The 21,440-nt window shown below is 40.6% G+C and overlaps 1 protein-coding gene across 1 annotated transcript in view; it reads left to right on the top strand.

Annotated features, from left to right (window-relative positions):
• The first annotated feature begins 226 nt into the window (after nt 1-226).
• The window catches only part of Fam184b (family with sequence similarity 184 member B), an 80,445-nt gene continuing 59,231 nt past the window's right edge, over nt 227-21,440 (top strand). Inside the window, exon 1 of the mRNA XM_042674786.1 lies at nt 227-379. Coding sequence (XP_042530720.1) covers nt 227-379 — 153 coding nt within the window. The remainder of the gene's footprint in view (nt 380-21,440) is intronic.

The following is a 21,440-nucleotide window of genomic DNA, read 5'->3' as shown; positions in this document are numbered from 1 at the left end:
AGCGTGGGAGCCGAGGAGGCCCACGCCTCCCGGGGAGGGGAGGGGAGGGAGGGACGGGGAGGGGGCAGGAGCCCCGCGACAGCGCGGCGGGCAGCACTGCAGTGCCACCCCGCCCGCCCGCTCGCGCGCGCGCACGGCACACGGCGGGCCGGCCGGCCGGGAGCGCGAGCCGGAGCCCCGGGGTGCCGTGGGGGGGCGGGGCGGGCGGGGTGGGCGGCTGGCCGCGATGGCATCTGCCCTCAACAGCAACCTTCACCCGCCCGGCCCCGGCCCGAGCGCCAAAGCCGGCGGCGGCGCCCGCAGTGGCGCCGACTGGGGCAGGGACTACGACCCCGACATGCACGTGAAGATGTGCAAGAAGATCGCTCAGCTCACCAAGGTAAGGCGGGGCGCCGCGGCCGGCCAGCTAACGCGGGGGGCGCGGCGGGGGGTGCCGGCGCCTCCTGGCCAGGCCAGACCCATTCCGGAGAAAGTTTGTCTGGAAAGCCAACGGAAAGGGAAGCGGCCCTAAATCTGGGTGACCCGACCTCCGGGAGCAGCACTGCTGAAGCGAGGAAACTCCCTCCGGGGTCCTCTTGCCTCGCAGGTGGGCTGTGATTGGGGGGGGGGGGGATGTGAAGTGTGTGTGTGTGTGTGTGTGTGTGTGTGTGTGTGTGTGTGTGTGTGCGCGCGCGCGCGTGCTCTCCTTTGCCAGCTCTGTGATCGTGCCTGGAATGTTGTGATTGTATTTACCGCAGTACTTTACAGCTGGAGAGGTCATGTGAGCACCGTGGAAAACACTCGATCCACGTATTCCTTCATTCAACAAATATTTGAGTCATTTGTGGAGTGCCAGCCGCCTGCGCGGCACCGTAGTAAACCTGGAAGGCAGCCCAGGGGACTTGACTATCAACGGGCTGCAGATGTGTGTCGGAGCAAAAATGGGGAGCGGCGCGCTCACTGTACAGTTATGGATTAGCAGGACCTCCGGAGGTCAGCCAGCCCATCCGCCCCTGTCACCCCAGGGCCTTGGGTGAACCTGCCCAGTCTGGCCTCCGGGCCAAGACCGGTATGAAGATGCTACCGGGCTCGTTGTTTCCTGTCAGGAGCTCCTCTTCCTAGGTTCCTCTCATGCGGCTGTGTGAGGATGCAGAGCTACAGTCCTTGTCTATTGTACAAGGCTTGCACTGGGCGAGTTTAGCTGTCTGTTTGCTGTTTCATTTTGGTAGCAAACTCTGGAGACCACACTGGCCTGTGAGAGGTCAGGTCCAAGTTTATCTAGGAGTCAAGGAACATACTCCCCTCCCCCTCTCTCTCCCTCTTCTCCCCCCCCCTCTGCTTTTCTGACTCTCTCTGTGTCTCTGTCTCTCTCTCACACACACATACACACATACACATACTCCCTACACTTATGGATGCAGATAACCCTCACTATTTTGCCGGAAAGAATGAAGCACAGAACAGTACTAGTGGCCTTCTCCTGCCCCCTTGAATAACTTCTCCACCTTCTTTGCTCCTGAGCCTGACTCCAAACAGGGTTGGAAAGGGGGAATGGAAGCTTTGACATGTATAACAGACACCCACACTCTAACCTACACTCACCTAAGCACTGATGTCAATTTTTTTTAAATCCTATTTATTCAAGTACCCGCATCTGCTCTGTTTTCAAAGAATCTAATATTTTCAAGAGATTGTTATATCATCAATTGCTAACTTGGGTATCAAATTACCAGTACTATAGAAGTCAAAAGTTATTATGGGCAGAAACAGATTTTACAAAGGCAATAATTCTTACATTTTTTAAATTTATGGAGTACCTACTATGTGCCAACACTATGTTGAATATTGATGACATAAAATTTAGTGAGACACAATCCTTGCTTTGTGGTATGCCAAACATATATTAACAGATCATATCAATAAAATATGGTGATCACTGTACTCATTAATATTTATGGTATACCTATTATGAGTCAAGCACTGAAGATACAACAATATGAAAGGCAGACATCATCCCCAACACACACTAGACAGTATTTCTCAAAGTATACTCTTACCACAAACCATTGGTTGATCATTATTATGTAGTGCATCTCTTGAATTTTTCATGCTAATTTCTTAAATTAGAAATTTCTGATATTTATGAACTCCTTTCTTTTGGCATATGTGCATATGTGCACATTTAATCCTTCTGACATACTTTAGTTGTATCTTTGATAGACGAATTTAATTCGTGTGCATTTATTGTGATTATTAATAGTCTTAGTATAATTTTTATCATATTTCATATTTTTCACTTACCATTCTTTCATCTCCATTTCAGCCTTTTGTTGGATTAGAAAAGTGATTTTTTATTCCACTACTTCTTTAAGAGCCCTATGCTTATTTTTTGTTGTTCTAAGCACAAAAATGGTGGGACAAAGGGTAAAAAAAATGCAGCAGTGATACTCACCAGACACTATATTGAAAGTGAACTATACAGTTTGGTGGGGGGCGGAGGGTTAGAAGGGAAAAACTGGGAAAAAGTGAGGGAAAGGGTGACTCAAAGAAACGTACCCATCACCTGACTTAGGTAAGTCTAACTAGCCCTCTGTACATCACATTTACAATAACAATAAAAGGCACTTCAACTATTTAAGTATACGAATAGTATACTAAGTAGTATTCTAATATAATGCATAGCATAATATATACAATATAACATAATATACTAATATATTGTAAAAATGTCAAGATGCATAATGGTAATATTTTCTAATAGCATCTAATTGGTTCTTCCTGTGTATTTTACCATTTGTCAGCTCTTGCCTTTCCTATCCTATGAATTGCTCCTAGTTTTGTTTTTACGTTTTACATTTAAAACTAGTTCTTTTAATCAAAAATTAAATTTACTGACACCAGTTTGTCTGCTTATCACATTTTTTTCTTTCTTTAACTCAACCTGTCTCTTTTGAATTCATCTTCCTTCTGGATGAAGTCTATTTTTTAATATAGAGAAGTTTATTAGGAAGGAAATACACTTTCAATAGACAGAAATTGAATAATCTCTAGGTGAGCATGACTGCAGTCCATCTTTTCCACTATCACTTTCTGTAGGGGTCATGGTTATAGAGGGAATTCTTTGTAGATTTCAAACCATCTTCCTTTTGCTGCTATGGTGTACAGTCACTTATCTAGGAATAGAATTCTACTGGACAGATACTTTCCCCCAGAACCTTGATGTAGTACCTCATTGTCTTCTGGGTTTGACCATTGCTAGCCAATAATTCTACTCCTTGCTTTTTTGATGTTTTTTTTGGTTTCACAGGACCTTCCTCGGTGTTAGTTTATTGAAGTCTCATGCTTTCTTTAATTCTAGAAAATGACAAAATTTCTCTTGAGATACTTTCATTCTATTTTCTGGAACTGTCATTTGGTTAGCACGAAAGCTTGCCCATGTATCTCAAAAAAATGTTATTAATTCTTTTTAATCTGTGTCTCATTCTAGGAAATTTTTATACTATCTTCCAATATGCCACTCCTCGTAGTTATCTGTTCATTCAAGTTTTTCTCTCATCTATAACTTTTAGGATTTTAGTAAGTTTATTTTCCATTTCTGAGATTACTTTATTTCTTTCTAATTTGATTAATAATTTGTGATCAACTTTCAGCTTTATTGAGGTATAATTTACATAATACCAATTAACCTTTTTTAAGTGTACACCTCAAAATTTTTAGTAAATTTCCAGTCATCAACCCTTAATTATGTTCCAGCATATTTAGAATATTTCCAGCACTCCAAGGAAATCCATCCCTGAGCCCATTTAAAGTTAGTCCCTGTTCACAACTCATTCCTAAACAATCTTTAAGTTATTCTCTGTTTTTTTAGAATAGTCTTTTCTGGACATTTCATATAAACAAAATCATATACTATTGAACCTTTTCATGGAACTTCTAGGCTTATTCATGATGTAGTACATATCATTCATTAATCCATTTCTTTTTCTTGCTCCTGTATTTATTTCCTCTCTGAATATGACATTATTTGTATATCCATTCACCAGTGGATTGATATTTGAGTCTCCATTTCTGGCTAGTGTAGATAATATTGTTATGCTTATTACATTCATGTGCAAATCTTTGTGTGCTTTTTAGATACATAGCTAGGAGTGAAATTCTTGGTTTACATGTTAAATTTATGTTTCACTTTCTAAGAAACTGACAGATTGTTTTCCACAGTGGATATACTGTCTTACATTCAGCAGCCTACCTTAAATCTCCTAAATTTCCATGCACCCAGTTTCAAACCACAGTGAATAAAATGTCTTCAGTATTCTACTTTGCACTTATCTTTTTCTTCTTAATGCTTATTTCTAAAAATTCAAAATTCAAAATTAGTTCATGCATGATAGTTGTATTTATTTGTGGGATATAATGTGATATTTTGATGCATATAAAAGTATGTATTGGTTGAATTAGAAAGATTCTCACATCACACATAATTTCATCAGGGTTGGACCAATCAAAACCATTTGTACTAGCTCTTTTGAAATAGAAATTTAATTGTTGCCAACCGTAATTATCATGCTTTGCTGTAGAACATCAGAAGTTATTCATCCTATCCAATTGCATCCCTGAACCCCAAACTATCCTCTCTCTCTGTCCTCTCTTTCCAGTCTGAGATAACCAGCATTCTACTTTCTACCTTTATGAAATTATCTTTCTTATCCACAGATAAGTGAGAAGCTACTGTATTTGTCTTCCTGAGCCTGACTTATTTCATTTAGCATAATGTCTTCCAGTCCCATCCTTGGTATACAGATGGTAGGATTCCATTCTTTTTCTAGCTGTATAATATTCATTATGTATAGATATTACGTTTTCTCTGTCTATTAATCCATCAGTGAACACCTAAGTTGATTCTGTATCTTGACTGATATGAATACACATTTATCTCTCTGTTTTATCCTCTAAATGTTTCTTCTCCTGCAGTGTTTTCATTTTATAAAAACTAGATCCTGGCCAGGCGTCCGTGGCTCACTCCTGTACTAGCTACTCAGGAGGCTGAGATCTGAGGACTGTGGTTCAAAGCTAGCTGGGGCAGGAAACTTGGGGAGACTCTCATCTCCAATAAACCACTCAGAAAACCAGAAGTGGTGCTGTGGCTCAACTGGGAGAGCACTCGCCTTGAGTTGAAGAGCTGAGAGACAGCACCCAGGCCCAGAGTTCAAGCCCCACGACCGAAAACAAAACAAAACAAAACACTGGATTCTGCTTATCTCTAAGGCTGATGTCCTCCAAAGAAATCCTCATTTCTATGAAAATACATTCATTTTATTTGAAATGTATTGTTAATTGTGTAGTAATTTCTTCCCTTTTTATTCATCTGTTTCACCAGGAGGTCACCTAATATGTAGCCAAAAAAAAACAACAGATCCTCAGTAAGTTTGCTAAATCCAATTAGCATTTCCTCCCACAAGTTCAGTTCAAATGTCTCTCATGATGAAGATTCCTAAGATATTATAGTTGATTTGTGTATAGCATGTCTCTTAAAGTAATAAAGTCTCCACCAGGCACCCATAGCTCACACCTGTAATCCTAGCTACTCAGCAGGCTGAGATCTAAGGATTGCAGTTTGAAACCAGCCAAGGCAGGAAAGTCTATGAGACTCTTACCTCCAATTAGCCACCAAAAAGTCAGAAGTAGAGCTGTTGCTCAAGTGGTAGAGCACTACCTTGAGCACAAAAGCCAAGAGACAGCACCCAGACCCTGAGTTCAAGGCCCAGGATTGACTGGCATATGCACGTGCACATGCGAGCACACACACGCACGTGTACACACACACACACACACACACACACACACACACACACACACACACACACACACACACACACACACGAGTACCTAATTTTATTTATGCTTTACAACTGGTAGGCCCTCAGTATGTAGCAGTGTAGTAAGTAAATACAATGTTTTAAATCCAAGATGCACACCTGGAGAGCATTTGCAAACACACCGGTTTGTAAAAGACACAGACTTGGCTACTAAATACAATGGTTGAATCTAGACTGGATTCTGCCCTGGCAATTAGTCCTGAGTCATCCTCACATAAGGAAGTACTGGTTATAACCCAGTGCCAGGCTGATCTTAAGCCTGACAAATGTTTCACTTCCCTTACTTTTTTTTTAAACCTGAAAGCACTACAAGGGGGAGAGTAAGGTCACCTCACAAGTAACCTGGAGCAGAGCCAGTCCTTCCAGCCTGAGAGACGAGGGCAGTACCACAAGGCAGTGAGCTGATATCTGTTGCCATAGGAGTCCTCAGTAACAGGCTACCACTTGAGCCCTGTTTTCATGACTTAAAGGAGTGGAAGTTTTATTATATCTACTGACTCTTTGCCTCCCTGAAAATATCCTCCTGCTTGCAGGAGCTTGTTTGGGGACAGATGTACAAGTAGTTATACGAGTTTGCTTTAGGACTCTAGATTTGAAAACAGATTTGTTTTAACAAGCCCTTTCTGTTAGAATTTTTTGATTTAACAATATAAACCTGAGGTAAAGATGGTTGTCATGAATCTTTGCGGCACACCATAAAACAATATGAACCCTGCTAAGATGCCTCCACTTTTGTATAACCATCCTGGTCTCTCCAGTTGCTCCCAGCCTTCATAAAAGAGTAGCAAGAGTGATCTCACAACCACATAAATTACTGATAAGAATTTAAAATAGGAAAGCCAATTTGTAAAATAGCCTTGGCAGGTCCCTAAATGGTAAACAGAATTATCATATGATCCAGAAATTCTAGTACTTAGCATATGCCCATGAGAAAGCAAAACATATACCCGCATAAAAATTTAACTATAAATGTTCATGGAAAGAGTATTTAATTGCCAAAAAGTGGAAATGAATTTTTTGTCCATCAACTGAGGGACAGATAAATAAAAGGTACAATATACAATAAAAGTGTACTAGATTGTGGTAATGATTATATAACTTTAATATACTAAAAATCATTTTATTATACCATTTATGGGTAAATTGCCCATAATAATTATGCCCAATAAATCTGTTAAAGCAAATAAATAGTTGTGTCTCTCTCCTGCTAAAAGTCTAGCTTTGAATCAAGTTCCGATGATTTTACCCCACAAACCTATAATGAATCGGTCCACCTCCAGTCTCCATTTCCACTTAACACCATTTATGTCACATTTACTTCTGGTCCCCAAGTTGTTCTGTGGCCTCCTAACTGGCTTTCCTCCTCACATAGTGGCAAGAATTATCTTTAACACATGAGCCAGGGTGTGTCATTCCTTCATTTGAAGCTCACCAATAGCTTCCTTGGGAATAAAATGCAAGGCTGTACTTGGATGAAATTGGTTCACCTATATTACATTGTTCACTGTGATCACTGAAGTGGCTCCTCTCCACCAGGCAATGCCACATCAGCCTTCTTTCAGGCCTACCCATAATACATCTGGGGGTTTTTTTTTTGCCATTTTTATTGTCTTTTAAATGAGAATCTAAAACAGGTAACGCAATCTGAGTTCACAATCCTCCGGAACCAGCAAAACCTGTTACCTAGTCTTCCTTACTTCTTCATCACTCCTACTTTGGTACTAGGTTCCTTTTAAAATTTTTTCATCAGCAGTTTTCCCTTATTGTGTCCTTCCAAACCATTCAACCCAATTTTCACATGAACAAGAACTTTTTTTCACATAAACCTATAATTTATGCCGTACGGCTTTAAATTAAATGATTACAAAAACAAATACTGCCGGCATAAAAAATACTGCTGATCAGAAAAAGAAAGAAGTATACTATCAGTTCACGCAATGATGATTTAATGAGGACTGATGAAAAATGTCCTGTTGTGTGTATATAAAAACAATTATAAGAAAAAAAACTGAATTAGAATATTAATTATACTACTAAACAGGAGCTAGGGAAACTTTGAATCAACTAGATGAAGTTTTCTTGAGATGATAGGCTCTTATAGTTGGTCATTTTGCTTGCTTTCAGTTGGTTATTATCAAAATAAATGTGATTCTATTTTCACAATTAAAAAAACTTATTAATTAAAAAAATAAAATAAAATAAAATAAAATAAATGTGATTCTATCCCTGTATGCTTCCCAGGTTATTTCCTGGAGTTTGCTATAGCGGAGCTCGTGTGTGTGTGTGTGTGCGCGCACGCGCGTGCGCGTGCGCGTGCACGCTAGTCCTAAGGCTTGAACTCAGGCCTGGGCATCTGAGCATTTTTGTATCAAGACATTTCTGGCTCTTTGGTGGTTAATTGGAGATAAGAGTCTCACAGACTTTGCTGTTTGAGCTGACTTTGAACCGTGACCCTCAGACCTCAGCCTCACTGCTGTGAGCCACTAATGCCTAGCCAGAGCTCACTCTTGTCACAGGTAGGTTTCTATGAAAGACTATCAGGAAGTGTGGATGGGAGCAGCCTACAGATGGAAATATTTGGTGAACAGTTTAACATGATACAGTAAACAAATGTGTTGGGGTGCTGACTTGTTAACTAAACCTTTGCCCTTTTAAAATGGCATTTATGAGAAATCTTTTCTTCCCCAATCCAAACACTGGAACAGTTTTGTGGGAGCAGCACTCTGTAGTTACTGAGATGATGCAGTAATTACTTTCAAAGTACACTGACATAATCCCTTCCCAGCTTCACATACTAACTGTTCAATGGACCTTTTTGAAGTCACATATGTTCTGAGCCACTGGGGAACAGGGACGTACACGGAAAATGCTTCCAGGTTGCTCAAGGCATCAGAGAAACAAGTTCCTTTCTCACATATAAGTGGTCCAGGAAGACAACATAACAATTTTCTGAGAGACAAAACATTGTCCCTGGTTTCCCAAGAAAGATCTTTTTCCTTAGCTATGAGAAGTTCAGAACAAAAAGCAAAAAGACCTACTTGTGTATCTTTGATGTCATCATTAGTAATAGCATTTCTAGACTCCTAAGGCACAATGAGCAGTAAGTAAGTTTTCCTACAAATATCCATCTTTCCTGTTAAATTCTGAATGACTACTATGATAGTTTTGTCCTGTGAACTTCAGATTCTCACTTGGCTAAAATACAAGTTCAATAGTGCAAATTCAGTCTTTTATTCCTTCCTGCTAATTGTACATTTCATGTATGCAGTCTTCATACCAGCTATGGAAAACTAAAACGGATGATACTTCCCAAAAGCCTGTGTCAAATCCCTAAGTCTGTAGATGCTGGCTTATTCAAAGAAAAGTCCTTCCAACTGTAATTGAGTTCAGCATTGAGATGATCTCATCTTGTATTCTCTTGGTGAACAATAACTGAAATGACAAGTGTCCTTGTAAAAGAAAGGCAGAAGGAGATCAGACACAGAAGAGGAGATGCAGGAGAGAAAACAGGCAGGGTTTGGGGTTGTGTAGTCATGAGTCAGAATGTCGAGGGCTACCAGAAACCAGAAAATAGATTATATCCATGAGCAAAGGCAGTGATCCTGCCATCATCTTCTGACATCTATAATTGTTAGAGAATAAAATCCTGTATTTTAAACCTCCATGCTAGTTGCATTTTGAGATGGAGCCACAGGAAATGAAGAAACTCATTTTCTACTACATCTCTCCATAATCACCCAGGACTTCTTTCTTCTCAAAACTTCTGCTAATCATCCCAGTCAAACTGAGGATTTATTTTTAAAAATTAGCCAGATGCCAGTGACTTACACCTGTAAGCCTAGTACTTAGGAAGCTAAGATCTAAGGATTGCCATTTGCAGCCAGCTCAGGCAGGGAAGTTGGAGCTGGAAGCAGAGCTGTGGTTCAAGTGGTAGAGTACTAGCCTTGAGCAAAAAGAAAAAAAATCAAGAGTAGTAAATTCAGAGGGACTCGAGGAATGAGGCATTTTAAGACTGAGGTGTGATTATGTTCTTCAACTAAACTCTAAAAGTATTGCTGAAGTTCCTTGGCCTATTCCCTGGTCCCGGTGTCACCCAGTCTAATGGAAAAGAAAGTACTCACTAGAACTCTTTAAGCCAGAGCTGCTCATTTGTCTTACTATTGAACACAAGTGACTGGACTCTGCCTGCAGCACTCTCATTTAGTAGATCAAGGGGACATTGTGAGAAGTCTCTCTTAAACAAGCTCCCAGAGTACACTTTGACAAAATAGTCTCTTGGACAATGAAAGCTCATCCTCATCTTTAAATTCCCAACATCATCTAGCATAATACCTTTATCTGAACATATTCACTAGTGTGATTTGGATTATTTTCAGCTGTCAAATCATTAAGGATAAGGGCCTTACCTTACACATTCTATATATCCTTAGAGCCTCCATAAATGCTAGGACACAAAACACACCATTAAGAGATGGGTGGAAGAGTGCATATTCCAACACAACAAACTATAGGGGGTGTTAAGTCTTATCATTGGAAATACCAAGAGATGCAAAGATGGCAAAACTCCTCCTAAGGGCAACACTACATATGCTTCAGTGAATTGTTTGGGATTAGAGGTTCAATTTGGAGGACCTAGAAGAGTCAGACATATGTGATGATCAACAAACTATATGCTTTTGTTCTGCTGATTAAATATGCAGGTTTGGGGTCAGCACTAAACTGCCCCAGGCAGTAGAAGGATTAAACCCTCCCCTGAGCAATTCTCTTTTATCTTTCTCCTCTTGTTAAGCTCAGTCCCTTAAATAGGTATTGACCAAACAGTGGCTTGAAGGATGTTAGCCTGTGTGATACACATTCATCTTGGTGTGCTTTTGCACACTACTGATGACAGTTGCTATGGTTAGGATGACAGAACCATTTGTAGGTAATAGCACATAGGTAGTTGCTGGGAACAGGAAACCTGGAGAATGAGGTATTTAGTTTGAAGCCTTAACTTATCTGGATCAGAGCTTGGGTCAGGCTGAATCAATTCCAAGGACGTGAAAAAGAACCTGTTTCTAAGGGGTTTGTACATTTTCCTGCCAGGACAGACTGTCCTTGAAAAAGCATTCTCCTCAAACATCTGCTCCTCCTTCCACTTACAAGCTCATTAATGGCTTTTTCCCAGAGACCCAGAAATAGCAAATTCCATTAAAAGGCTTATCATTAAATACAATGCAGCTCTTTATGTAGAAGAAGGATAGCCTCTGAATAAAGTCCATTAGGGCTCTGGGCTGGAAAAAAAAAATGGGTCAGCTTTCTATTAAGGGAGAAATTAATACAGCAGGCAAGAGCCAACTACAGTGCCAACATTAGTCTTGCAAAACTTTTCCTCTTCAAGCCACCAAAGTGCATTTATCCAGACTTGCTATTCCTGTCCTCAGTGCCCTGGAGCAGAGCCCATTTGTCCTGAGCAAGACTATCAAATTATCTGTCAACAGCCTAAGTAAATTTGAGAGAGGAGATTAGAACCAAGTATATGGCCTGGGGGTGAGGGGGAGAAGGGAGAGAGGGGCATATGTGCTCTGACTGTAATCCAAACCAGGCCACAGGAAAGCAAAGCTAAACAGTAACTGAGTCACTGTCCTCTGTCTCCTTTAGTGGGCCCCAATGTCAGTTCTGTGACCTGTGGCTTACTGCTACATCAGTGAGGTACCATCTTCCGGAAGAGCCCCTACAGAGAAACGTGTTTTTCATGTAGGAGGTCAGTGTTCAAAAGGACTCTCCAATGTCAAGTCTCCTCGTTGTGGCTGAGGAAGCTGAAGCACTGAGATGCAAGGACCTTGGTATCTGATGCTGCAGGCAGCTGGGAAATGAATTGCGAATAGCCGCAACATAATCTCCGAAAAATTATAGACAGCATAGGAGTGAGTCAAGCGCAGGTCTATGATCTCTATGCTGTTCAGTTGTGCTGACAGAAGACAGAGCTTCCAGATGCAGGGTTAGAAGCCAGGGTGTTTAGCAGTCAGATGATTTAGCAACATCCCCTGCTAGTAAGATGGAGAGTGATGGTTGAATGCTAGATTCTTAGCAAAGGAGAGAACTTCAGAGGCTTATGAGACCTTCGAGGAGATGTCTTGAGGTCAGTATGATGTTCAGCAAATACTTGCTTCTGTTCCCCTCCAATCCCATGAGAAGATTACTTTCTTGACCCATTAATGACAGGACTCACTTTGAGACTTGCATTGGTGTATGGGATGCCATGGGTATGTGAACACAGAGGTTTTAATGGAGCTTGTGTGATTTGGTGACCCCCACCTATAGCCTGACCTGGATGTAATAGACCTGATTCAGCCTTAAGCTAATCCTGAATGACCGAAGCGGATCCACTTGTTTTCAAGCTTAGCTTAACTGCTCTTAAACCTATACTAGAACAAATGCTTCTTCACATTTAAATACTTCTTGCTCATTGACTTAAGTCAATGAACTTAGGTGATAGTTTATTACATGGCATTCTTTTAGGCAGTCACTGGCTGCCTCAGGAAGTCTGAAACTCAGCAAAGAAATCTAGACGATAAATTAAGTTTTGAGAATCACCAACTCGTAGAAGATAGCTTGTTTGCCCATTTCCTCATTTTCTCAGCACATATTTAGTACAAACTTACCCTGTACTTAATACTTGTATTCGTTGGTATGGAAGAAAATGTCTAAGATCTTCATGGCAATAGGTCTCCTGGCAGCTTTCCCAGAGAGAATTTATTTACAGAGCAAGATGAGGAAGATCACAACAACCTTGGGGATCACTAGCCCATGAAAGAACATCCAGAGAAGTAACCGGAGACGTGGGTGAAGGAGGTGTTTCAGGAACCAAGGAAAGAGAATAAGTGGGGACTGGTCCTGGGGCAGAAAGGGAAGGCGCCTGAAGAATAGTCCTAACGTTAGAATGGGTCATTGCTGGTCTGGGTTCTAATAAAGTGATTGGTCAGGACTAGGAAAGTAGTGCAGAGAGCTAGATGTTGCGTCCATGTTGATCTGCACAGTCTATCGAATACAGAATACTATTGATTATTTATTTCTCACTGTTCTCAAGGCTGGAAATCCAACATGGAGGTGCAGCACATCTGGTTTCTGGGGAAGGCTCTCTTCCTGAATTGTGGACTACTCATGGAACTTCATATGGTCTTTCCTCGTGCACAGAAAGAGCTCTGATGTCTCTCCTCTCTTTTTTTCTTCCAGTACTAGGGTTTGAACTCAGGACCTCATGCTTGCTCAGTTTGCTTGCTGATGCTCCATTCACTTGAGTTCGTCCCTCCATCCGCTCTGTCTTTCTAGGGAAGGCGCTCTCTTGGCGCTATTAACACTGCACAAATAATTCTTGGTCATAAGAGCTGTCCTGTGCAGTGTAAATTGTTTCTCAGAATCCCTGGCCTCTAGTTACTGATGCCAGTGGCCCTCTCCCAGTTGTAGCAAGCTGAGCACTGTTATAATCAGAGCACAGGAACAGACACAGGAATAGACACAGGAACGTGGTGCTAGAGGAGTCTGAATGGAACAGAAGCCAGCCTCTTGAAAACTTGAAAGATGGTTTTACATTTAATTCCCAATTCTACATTTAACTCAGGTCACATTTCTTTGGATCTAAATGGATTAGATTCACAGGCTGATGTTGGTCTTATATCACTTTTGAGACAAGATAAACTGAATTTAAAATACATTATCATTATACCTGGATTGAGTTCTGAACTAGCCAAAGAAGGCAGTTTGCTTTTCCTTTACCCTTTTCCAACCATCTTTTAGTCTCATTTGTATTAGGCTTCGTGGAGTCCCCTCCTCCCATTAAGCAAATCATCTGAATAGAGAGAGAAATTAAAGTCAGACTCCAGCCCAGGATGTGCCAGTGCTTCTTAACCATCAAGCACTGTGGACGGGAGCAATGTGTCATTGTGATCCCTGAGCAGCGTGCAGCCGTCACTCAGGCCTCCCTTCCACTAAGTGCCACTTAGCTGCCTCCAAGATCCTATTCATCACCCAGTTTGCTTTGTTGTGTGAGCACCATTACTAATGCAATAAAAACGACAACACAGCCTTCTCCACACTTCAATAGGCACTAGAGGTCAAACCATCTCTTCCTCTTGTCTTGGAAAAAATTGCACCTGTCATATTTCTAAAAAACAGATGCATAAGCTGAGGCTAGAGAACGCCAGCCATATATATTATCTTCCCAACAGCAGACAGCTCCTTCGCTGTTGTTTGGAGAAGGCAGGTGGGGGGGGGGGGGGTATGTGGCTGCTTGGTTTGAGAATACACAAGCTTATATGGAAAGTAACTATGGGCTATGTAGTAATGGCTTCTTACCAGTGCTAAATACAGGATCATCAGTGGCTTTACTACTATTTTTCTTAGCAAATTTTTAAATGCACAATCCACTGCTGTTAACTATGAGTGCAATATTATACCACAGATCTCTAGAATGATGCCTTAGTCACTGATTTCCAAAGAATCCTAGCATTCTACTGATCTTGCTTGAGTGACACTTTATACTCCCTGAACCCCACCCCTTTTCCCCCTTGTGCTGGATCTCTTGTTATCATCATTCTGCTTTTTGTCTCTAAAGATGTGAATATTTTGATCCTTTATATAAAGTGATACAGAATTTGTCTCTCTGTGACTGGCTTATTTCACTAAGCACGGTGTCCTATAAGTTCATTTATGTCATCGTGGCTTTTGAACCCTGCCTGGCTGGTAGGGCTCATCCTTCACATTCTTCATTGCTTCTTGCTTTATTCTTTAGCAGTTATTGCTACATAACAAATTATTTATTTTACTTATAAAACATTTATTTATAATCTGACTTTCCCACTCAAATGTTAGCTTTATGTATACATGGGTTTGTATGTGTCTTGTTTGCTGTGAACCCAGTACCAACTACACTGCCTGGCACATAGCAAGGTCTTAATAAATAGTTACTATATGGTTAATCAAAAGGGAGAGATGAACATTGAGAGAGAGAGACACTGTGTGTCCTAAGGGTAACTTCTTTTACCTTACACAGAAATTTTGGTAGGTATATGTTTAAGAAAAATAGTGAAATTTCTGGTAGGTATATGTTTAAGAAAAATAGTGAGCTATCTATTCTTACTACCCACAATAATCTTGGATAAGAGACAATGAGGTTTTACAGCTTGCAGAGCTGACACAGAAGACCACAGTGCTGGAAAAAGAAATATGTGATACAGAACATAGATCCCCCATGAGGCTTTATGATACAAGGCAGCTGGGGCCTGGTGGTTGGCTCTTGATGCAGTTATCTTCTATAAATATTAACTAAGTATAATCACAAAGCCCTTTCCTCATCTCTACCAGCCTGCTTCCCACTGAGCAGCTGCCGCTCTTCCTTGTCTGTCTATGTGTCTTCCACAAGACCAGATCAACAACAGCGCTCTTCCCAAGGTGAGACTATGGACTTTATTTCATGGAGGGAAAAGAGCAAACAACAACCTGACTCTTCAAAACCACAGTGAAACATCCCTGGCTATGTTCTCTGGACTAGAAATATCCGTTTATGTTTTCTACACTGATGCTTTGTTTTTATTTTATGTTGTTTTGGAGTGTCGACCTTTTTATAAACACAGAGCATCTGCATTGTGCCAGTCATTCTGCAAAGTACAATAGATAAAATGAATAAGACAGAGATTTTTCATTAGGATTAGGTTTGGTTGCACTTGACAGAAAAGTAGAAAATAATAGCATCTTAGACAAATGAGAGGTTTGTTTTCTCTCTCACATAAAGCAAGTCCAGAGGTAGACAGTTAAGGATTGGTATGAAATATTCATCATGTTAGGAGCTCGGCTTTATTTTTCATTATGCTCTGCATGCTTCTACAGACTTTCACTCAACTGTCTGGGGCCTGGCTCACCTGGCGTGCATGTTCTTCTGTATTGTCAACTTGATTGAATTGAGAAGCACACCTTGGGGTGTGATGGAGTTGGACTGGTTCTAGAGACCCTTAGATCATCATGACTGACATAATGAGTGAACAAGTCCCTTGATGGATGAAAAATATGATATCAATATTGCAACATGGTAAAAAGTAGGAGATGAGTCCTCTGGTCACATCCTTGAGATTGTATCTTATCTTAGACCCTTCCTGTATTTCCACCTTCTTTCTGCTTTACAGTCACCAGGATGTGAACTTCTCTGCTCTGCCATACCCTTCTGTCGTGAAGGACTGAACTCTCTGAAACCATGAGCCAAAAGAAAAGTTTTCTTCCTTTAAACTGCTTTTACAGGCTTATGAAAACCTGACTAATATATCTGGTAAGAACCTAGAATAATGAATACATATGGGATGTACAGGTATCACAAGTGATCCCTAGCAGAGGATGAAAGTATAGGGACAGAATTTTATGTCCACCTTGGCAACTATACTGGCAACAGGGCTTAAGATTCTCTGGAGGGTTTCCCTTATTTGCAATAATTAGTATATGTCTGAGACAAGCAGAAATGGTCAGATAAATTGATGTTAGATGAAATGAACCCCAAGATAAGGACTCAAATGGTTTTTCTTTCTTGCTATTGTTTCTAACATATAAGATATTTCTTTGTTGGTTGATTTCACTGTGTTTGATGTTGGTATAATTTGGAGAGGGGAAGGGAAAAAACAAATTGTTTAGATAGGGATACCGGTGGACCCATTACAACAATGAGATGTACAAGATTCTTTGTTGAAAAACAAACTTTACAACTTTGCGGGGGGATAGAGACAGGAGGGCAGGGACGGTAAGGAGAAACAAAGGAGGAGGCAACAATGCTTGATAAGAAATGTACTCATAAAAAAAAAAAAGAAAAGAAAAGAAATGTACTCATTACCTTGCTCATGTAATTGTAACCCCTCCATATGGTATTTTCACAATTTAAAAACTTAATAATAATAATAATAGATTCTCTGGAGGAAGGGCTCCACCCATGGCTACTGAGGAAAGGGCAAGTGCCATTCTGGAGTCACATGAAGAAGCATCTAGAGTCAAACCCAGCAGAGGTCCAATAATGTGAATACTTGAATCCTAGAGGCACTGGCCTTTTCAGAGGCCATTGCCATGCAGATACCAGGTCTTACTTTGCAGGGGGAAGAAGTAAGATTCTTTTTGTCTTGATTAGTAAAGCTAAACATACTGAAATTATAAAGAGATTTTTATATCATTTACTAGACACGAAGGATCTAGTAGGGCACGCTATGAGAACATTATCCCACAACTCCTAGCCTTTCTCCCTTTATGAAGAGCATTAAAAGGACTATTGAGACTATTACTAAATATGATTTTCTACCCTCTAGTGCTGACAGACTTCATAAGATTGTCTTAGGGAATTCATCCAAGACAAAGAAGCTAGTCACCATTTGCACAGATGGAGATGGTTTTACACCTAATTCTATGATCCTGATCTACCTTGGCATCCTCCCAGGTCCTCCCCTTCAGAACGTGCCAATGGACTGCTATTTACAATCGAGTGAAGGAAAGATCTGGATTCAGGGCCTGTATATAATTGTCACTAACTAGCGTTTAGTGAAGATGAGTTTCTATGTCTTTCCAATTTTATTAGTTGAAGTGGAAAAATTGTATTAAAAATTTGCATTTAAAAAGATTAGACCGTAGTAGTCATCACATGCCTTTTCTTCCTAGACAGCAGTGCTTAATTCCATTTGCATATAACACATCTGAATTGTGTCCCTTCACTGTCATCAGAGTTTTTCATTTTTTAATCATTCATTTATTCACTCACTTACCATCTGCTGTATTCTGAGCTAGGGATTCTGCTGGTTGAAAAGGATACCATCATAAAAACAGCAGAAAGTCCCTACTAATACCTCTCCTTGCATATACCTATGGCCATCTAGCTCCATGTGTGACATTTGCATAGAAAGATAGTAAGTTGGAAACCTGCTTCCCCAAGCCAGCAGCAGACTCTTTAGGGTGAATGCCATGACCTGCTCTCAAGCCACCTGGGGCAGAAAAAGTCTGAGAGCTACTGCTGTGGGTGCTGAGGGATTTCAAGGAGTACTACCTGTAATCAGCCCCTCCCGAGGAGCAAGGGATAGCATGCATAAAGTACATGAAAGTAGCCATAGGAAGGCTGGTTTGGAAGAGTGGTTTGATCCCAGAAATTTCTAGGCAGTAAAGAGAGAGGGCTTGCCCTCAACTTCACAAGAGCCCAATGTCCTAATTATTGCCATTGCCATTGTCTTCACCCTCAGGGGAGGTTTATATAAGTTGGGAGCTCGGGAGCTCATTTCTGAAAGCACAGAGCCAGCATGGGTTCCTTGTTACTTGTCTGTGACATGTGTTTAGGGAGCTCTTTTCACAGACCATTACATCCTCGGCAACATGACTCTCTGAAACTCATCTCCTCCAGGGAACCAAGGCCCTGAATGGAAAAGACATTTATGAGAATTGGGCTGCAGAGATTTAAAAAAATACCAACCTCTGTTGGTCAACAGCCAGGTGGAAGCAGCACTTCTAAGCCAAAACATGCAAGAAGGGACATCTCAGGACCTGTTCTTTCCCATCAGGATCTATTTCTCCTTGAGGACTTGTGCCACAGGCTAATGTACCTGAGGATTAATTGATACAGAATGTTTGATGGCTATTCCCTAGCTTAAAACTACATTTTCTGGTATATTTGAGGTACATAATCATCATAGAGCAAAACAAGAAGGGAAAATTGTAATATCTACCTTGATCATTCACATTTTTGGTATCTTCTTGACATTTTTCTTCGTTGATGTGCATTCATGTGTACCTAAACATGTATATATTATTTCATAGAATTGTAAATGGTGCTGCATCATCTTCATGTCTTTTATTTTAACTTAATTTATTCCTGATTTTTTTGAGTCTTGTCACAGCAAGTTGTCATAGATAGTGTTTTTCTACATATGCACCTGGTAGCACAAGTCAGTAATGAAAGATAGACTAAGTAGGAGAGACTGATGGGAGTGGAGATTAAGTGAGCAACATCTGCCCTCCTCATCCATAAATTGAAAATCCAACAGAGTATTTGACAAAATCCCAGCTGCTGCACTTGAAACCACATGCAGACAGAACGCAGAAATTCAGCCACACATGACCAAGCAATTTGCAAAATGGATCTAAGTATTATGAATAAGTGTTTGAGTTTTGTTAAAGTAATATTTGGACTAGGATACATAGCTTGAAACATTACTGAGGATTTTGCAGAAGGTACAATAAACAGATTGCAATAGTTGCAAAACAATATTATTTCCCCAGAGAATAGAGGAGAAAATAAAAATTCATTCGGAATGAGCATTCAATAGATTTATGTTTGTCAGGCTATGAGATTTACTGCATAAAGCTTCTTTGTGAACTGCAAAGTGCTGTGTAAAAATAACACTAGAACATGACTGTGCCTATCATCTAGCTACAAAAGCAAAATCTGCTTTTACAATTTAAATATATATATAATTACAATCTAAGTAGGTGAACTTGAACTGCTCTGTCTACTTTTACATATGTATTATTCTGTTTTTTACATACATATTATTCTGTTTCTGTGTAAGTGGTCATATGTTTTGATGTTCCTACTGGGATTATATCTCCATCAAATATTACCTCTGAGAGATTCTAACTTTTTTCTGTTTTTATTCATAAAAGCATTGTTCACATATATGTATATCTGTTTTGCAAGTTATGTAGCCAAAGGAATATTCCAAAGAATCTTTGAAAAAAAATCAGTTGATATTTGAGATAGACAAGAGACTCTCCTTGTAGGTCCTTAATTGCCTGTGTAACTCTGAGGAAGGAAGAAAGGCCTAAGTCCTGTGTGAGTGTTGGCAGGGGCTTTAATTAAGAGTCTTCCAGAGAGACTTCCCCCACCTTTCTGCTGAGGCTTAGTCTAAATTGCTTTGGGAGACAGTAGGATTTCAATTACACAGAAGCTTACATCTTACACTTCAATGCCATGTGTATAGCTAGGCACCTAGCAACAACTCTCTGATGGGTAATGATGAGATTTTAATTAGCATCTTGGATCTGTTTAGAAAGTCATTCCAAGCTCATTTGCTCGAATGTGCCCTGCCTTGTCTGGGACCTGGTCCAGCCTGTTTCCATGAAAGGAAGGGCAGCCACACAAGACCTTTGCTCTTCTGGGCAGTTCAGCACCCAACTTCAGGGCTTTCTCTGGAGATGTAATTAGTTCACTTTTTTGACCTGGTGCTTGGAAATTTAGACTCATCTCTGCGTGCTGGGTTCTGAGTCAAGAACAGGGATCAGGGCTTTTCTCTCTTCCAGTGTCCTGGACTATCTTGCCTTTAGAGTGGGACCATCTCCATTTTTCTTCCCAGTGGGCATACTCTGGGGAATAAGAAGGTCAAAGCCCTATTGTCCAGGTTGCGCCATTACTGAGGCTACTAAAGAGACTGAAATCTAGTCGAGCCACAGGGTTAGCCAACCCCAATACATCTCATAAACTTTCCAGCAATTTAATTGCTTGCTACACATCTGTTTAGGTTGTTTATAGCCACTTGTTCAATTTTGTTCAGTCATATGCATCTAGAGATTTGTCCTTTTAGCATTTCCAGTTTACTGGAATATAGTTTTTCCATCTGTTCTCTAATGATCCTCTGAATGTCCTAGATATCCACTTTGTCATTTCTGATTTTGTTAATTTGTTTTATCTCCAGCTGTCTTTTGGTTCTTGGCCCAGTGGTTGTCAATCATATCTATCTTTTCAAAGAATGAAGTTCTTGTTTTATTGATGCTTTGTATTTTTTCAGTTTCCATTTCATTAGTTTATGTCATGATCTTTTCCTTGGGGTGGATCTCAGTTTTGAACTCAAGGCTTCACGTTTGTTAGACAGCTGCTCTAGCCTTTGTGCCACTTCTCCAGCATTTTTTCTCCAATTATTTTTCATTGTTGGCCAGCACAATGATCCCAATGTGTATACTTTTTGCTATAGCTGGAATGAAAGACATGCGCCACCATGCGCAGCTTTTTCTGTTGATATGGAGTCCTAGGAACATTTTGACCTGGTCTGATCTGAAACCATGATCCTCCCAATCTCGTCTCCCATGTAGCTGGAGTGCCAGGTATAGGCCATCACATCCAGCTATTGGTTGAAATGGGGCCTCATGACTTTTCTGCCCGACTTGCCTGAAACCACAGTCTTCCCCATCTCTACCTCCCGAGTAGCTGGTACTACAGGCATGCGGTCCCAGCACTTGGCCTTCTGTCATGATATTTATTGTTTCTTTTCATTTATTACTTTTAAGTTTCACTTGTTCTTGTTTTCCTAACCACTTGAAATGCACCATTAGATTATTTGAATTCATTTTTCTAGGTAGATCCTCATAGCCGTAAACTTTCCTTCTAGCACTGACTTCACTATATCCCAAACATTTTTAATTTGTATTTTCATTTAAATCTACATTTTAAAAAACTGTATCTGCTGGGCACCAGTGGCTCGCGCCTGTAATCTGCTTATGTGGTGCTGGGGAATCGAACCCAGGGCAAGCACTCTACCACTGAGCCACCTTTCCAGCCCCTCACTTTGTTTTCATTGCTGGTGAGAAGCATTTCTTATATTCCATAAG

The sequence above is a fragment of the Dipodomys spectabilis genome, unplaced genomic scaffold (assembly GCF_019054845.1).
Source record: "Dipodomys spectabilis isolate Male_0828 unplaced genomic scaffold, ASM1905484v1 ptg000021l, whole genome shotgun sequence".
Lineage (NCBI taxonomy): Eukaryota > Metazoa > Chordata > Mammalia > Rodentia > Heteromyidae > Dipodomys > Dipodomys spectabilis.
This window is presented reverse-complemented; position numbering and strand designations above follow the sequence as displayed.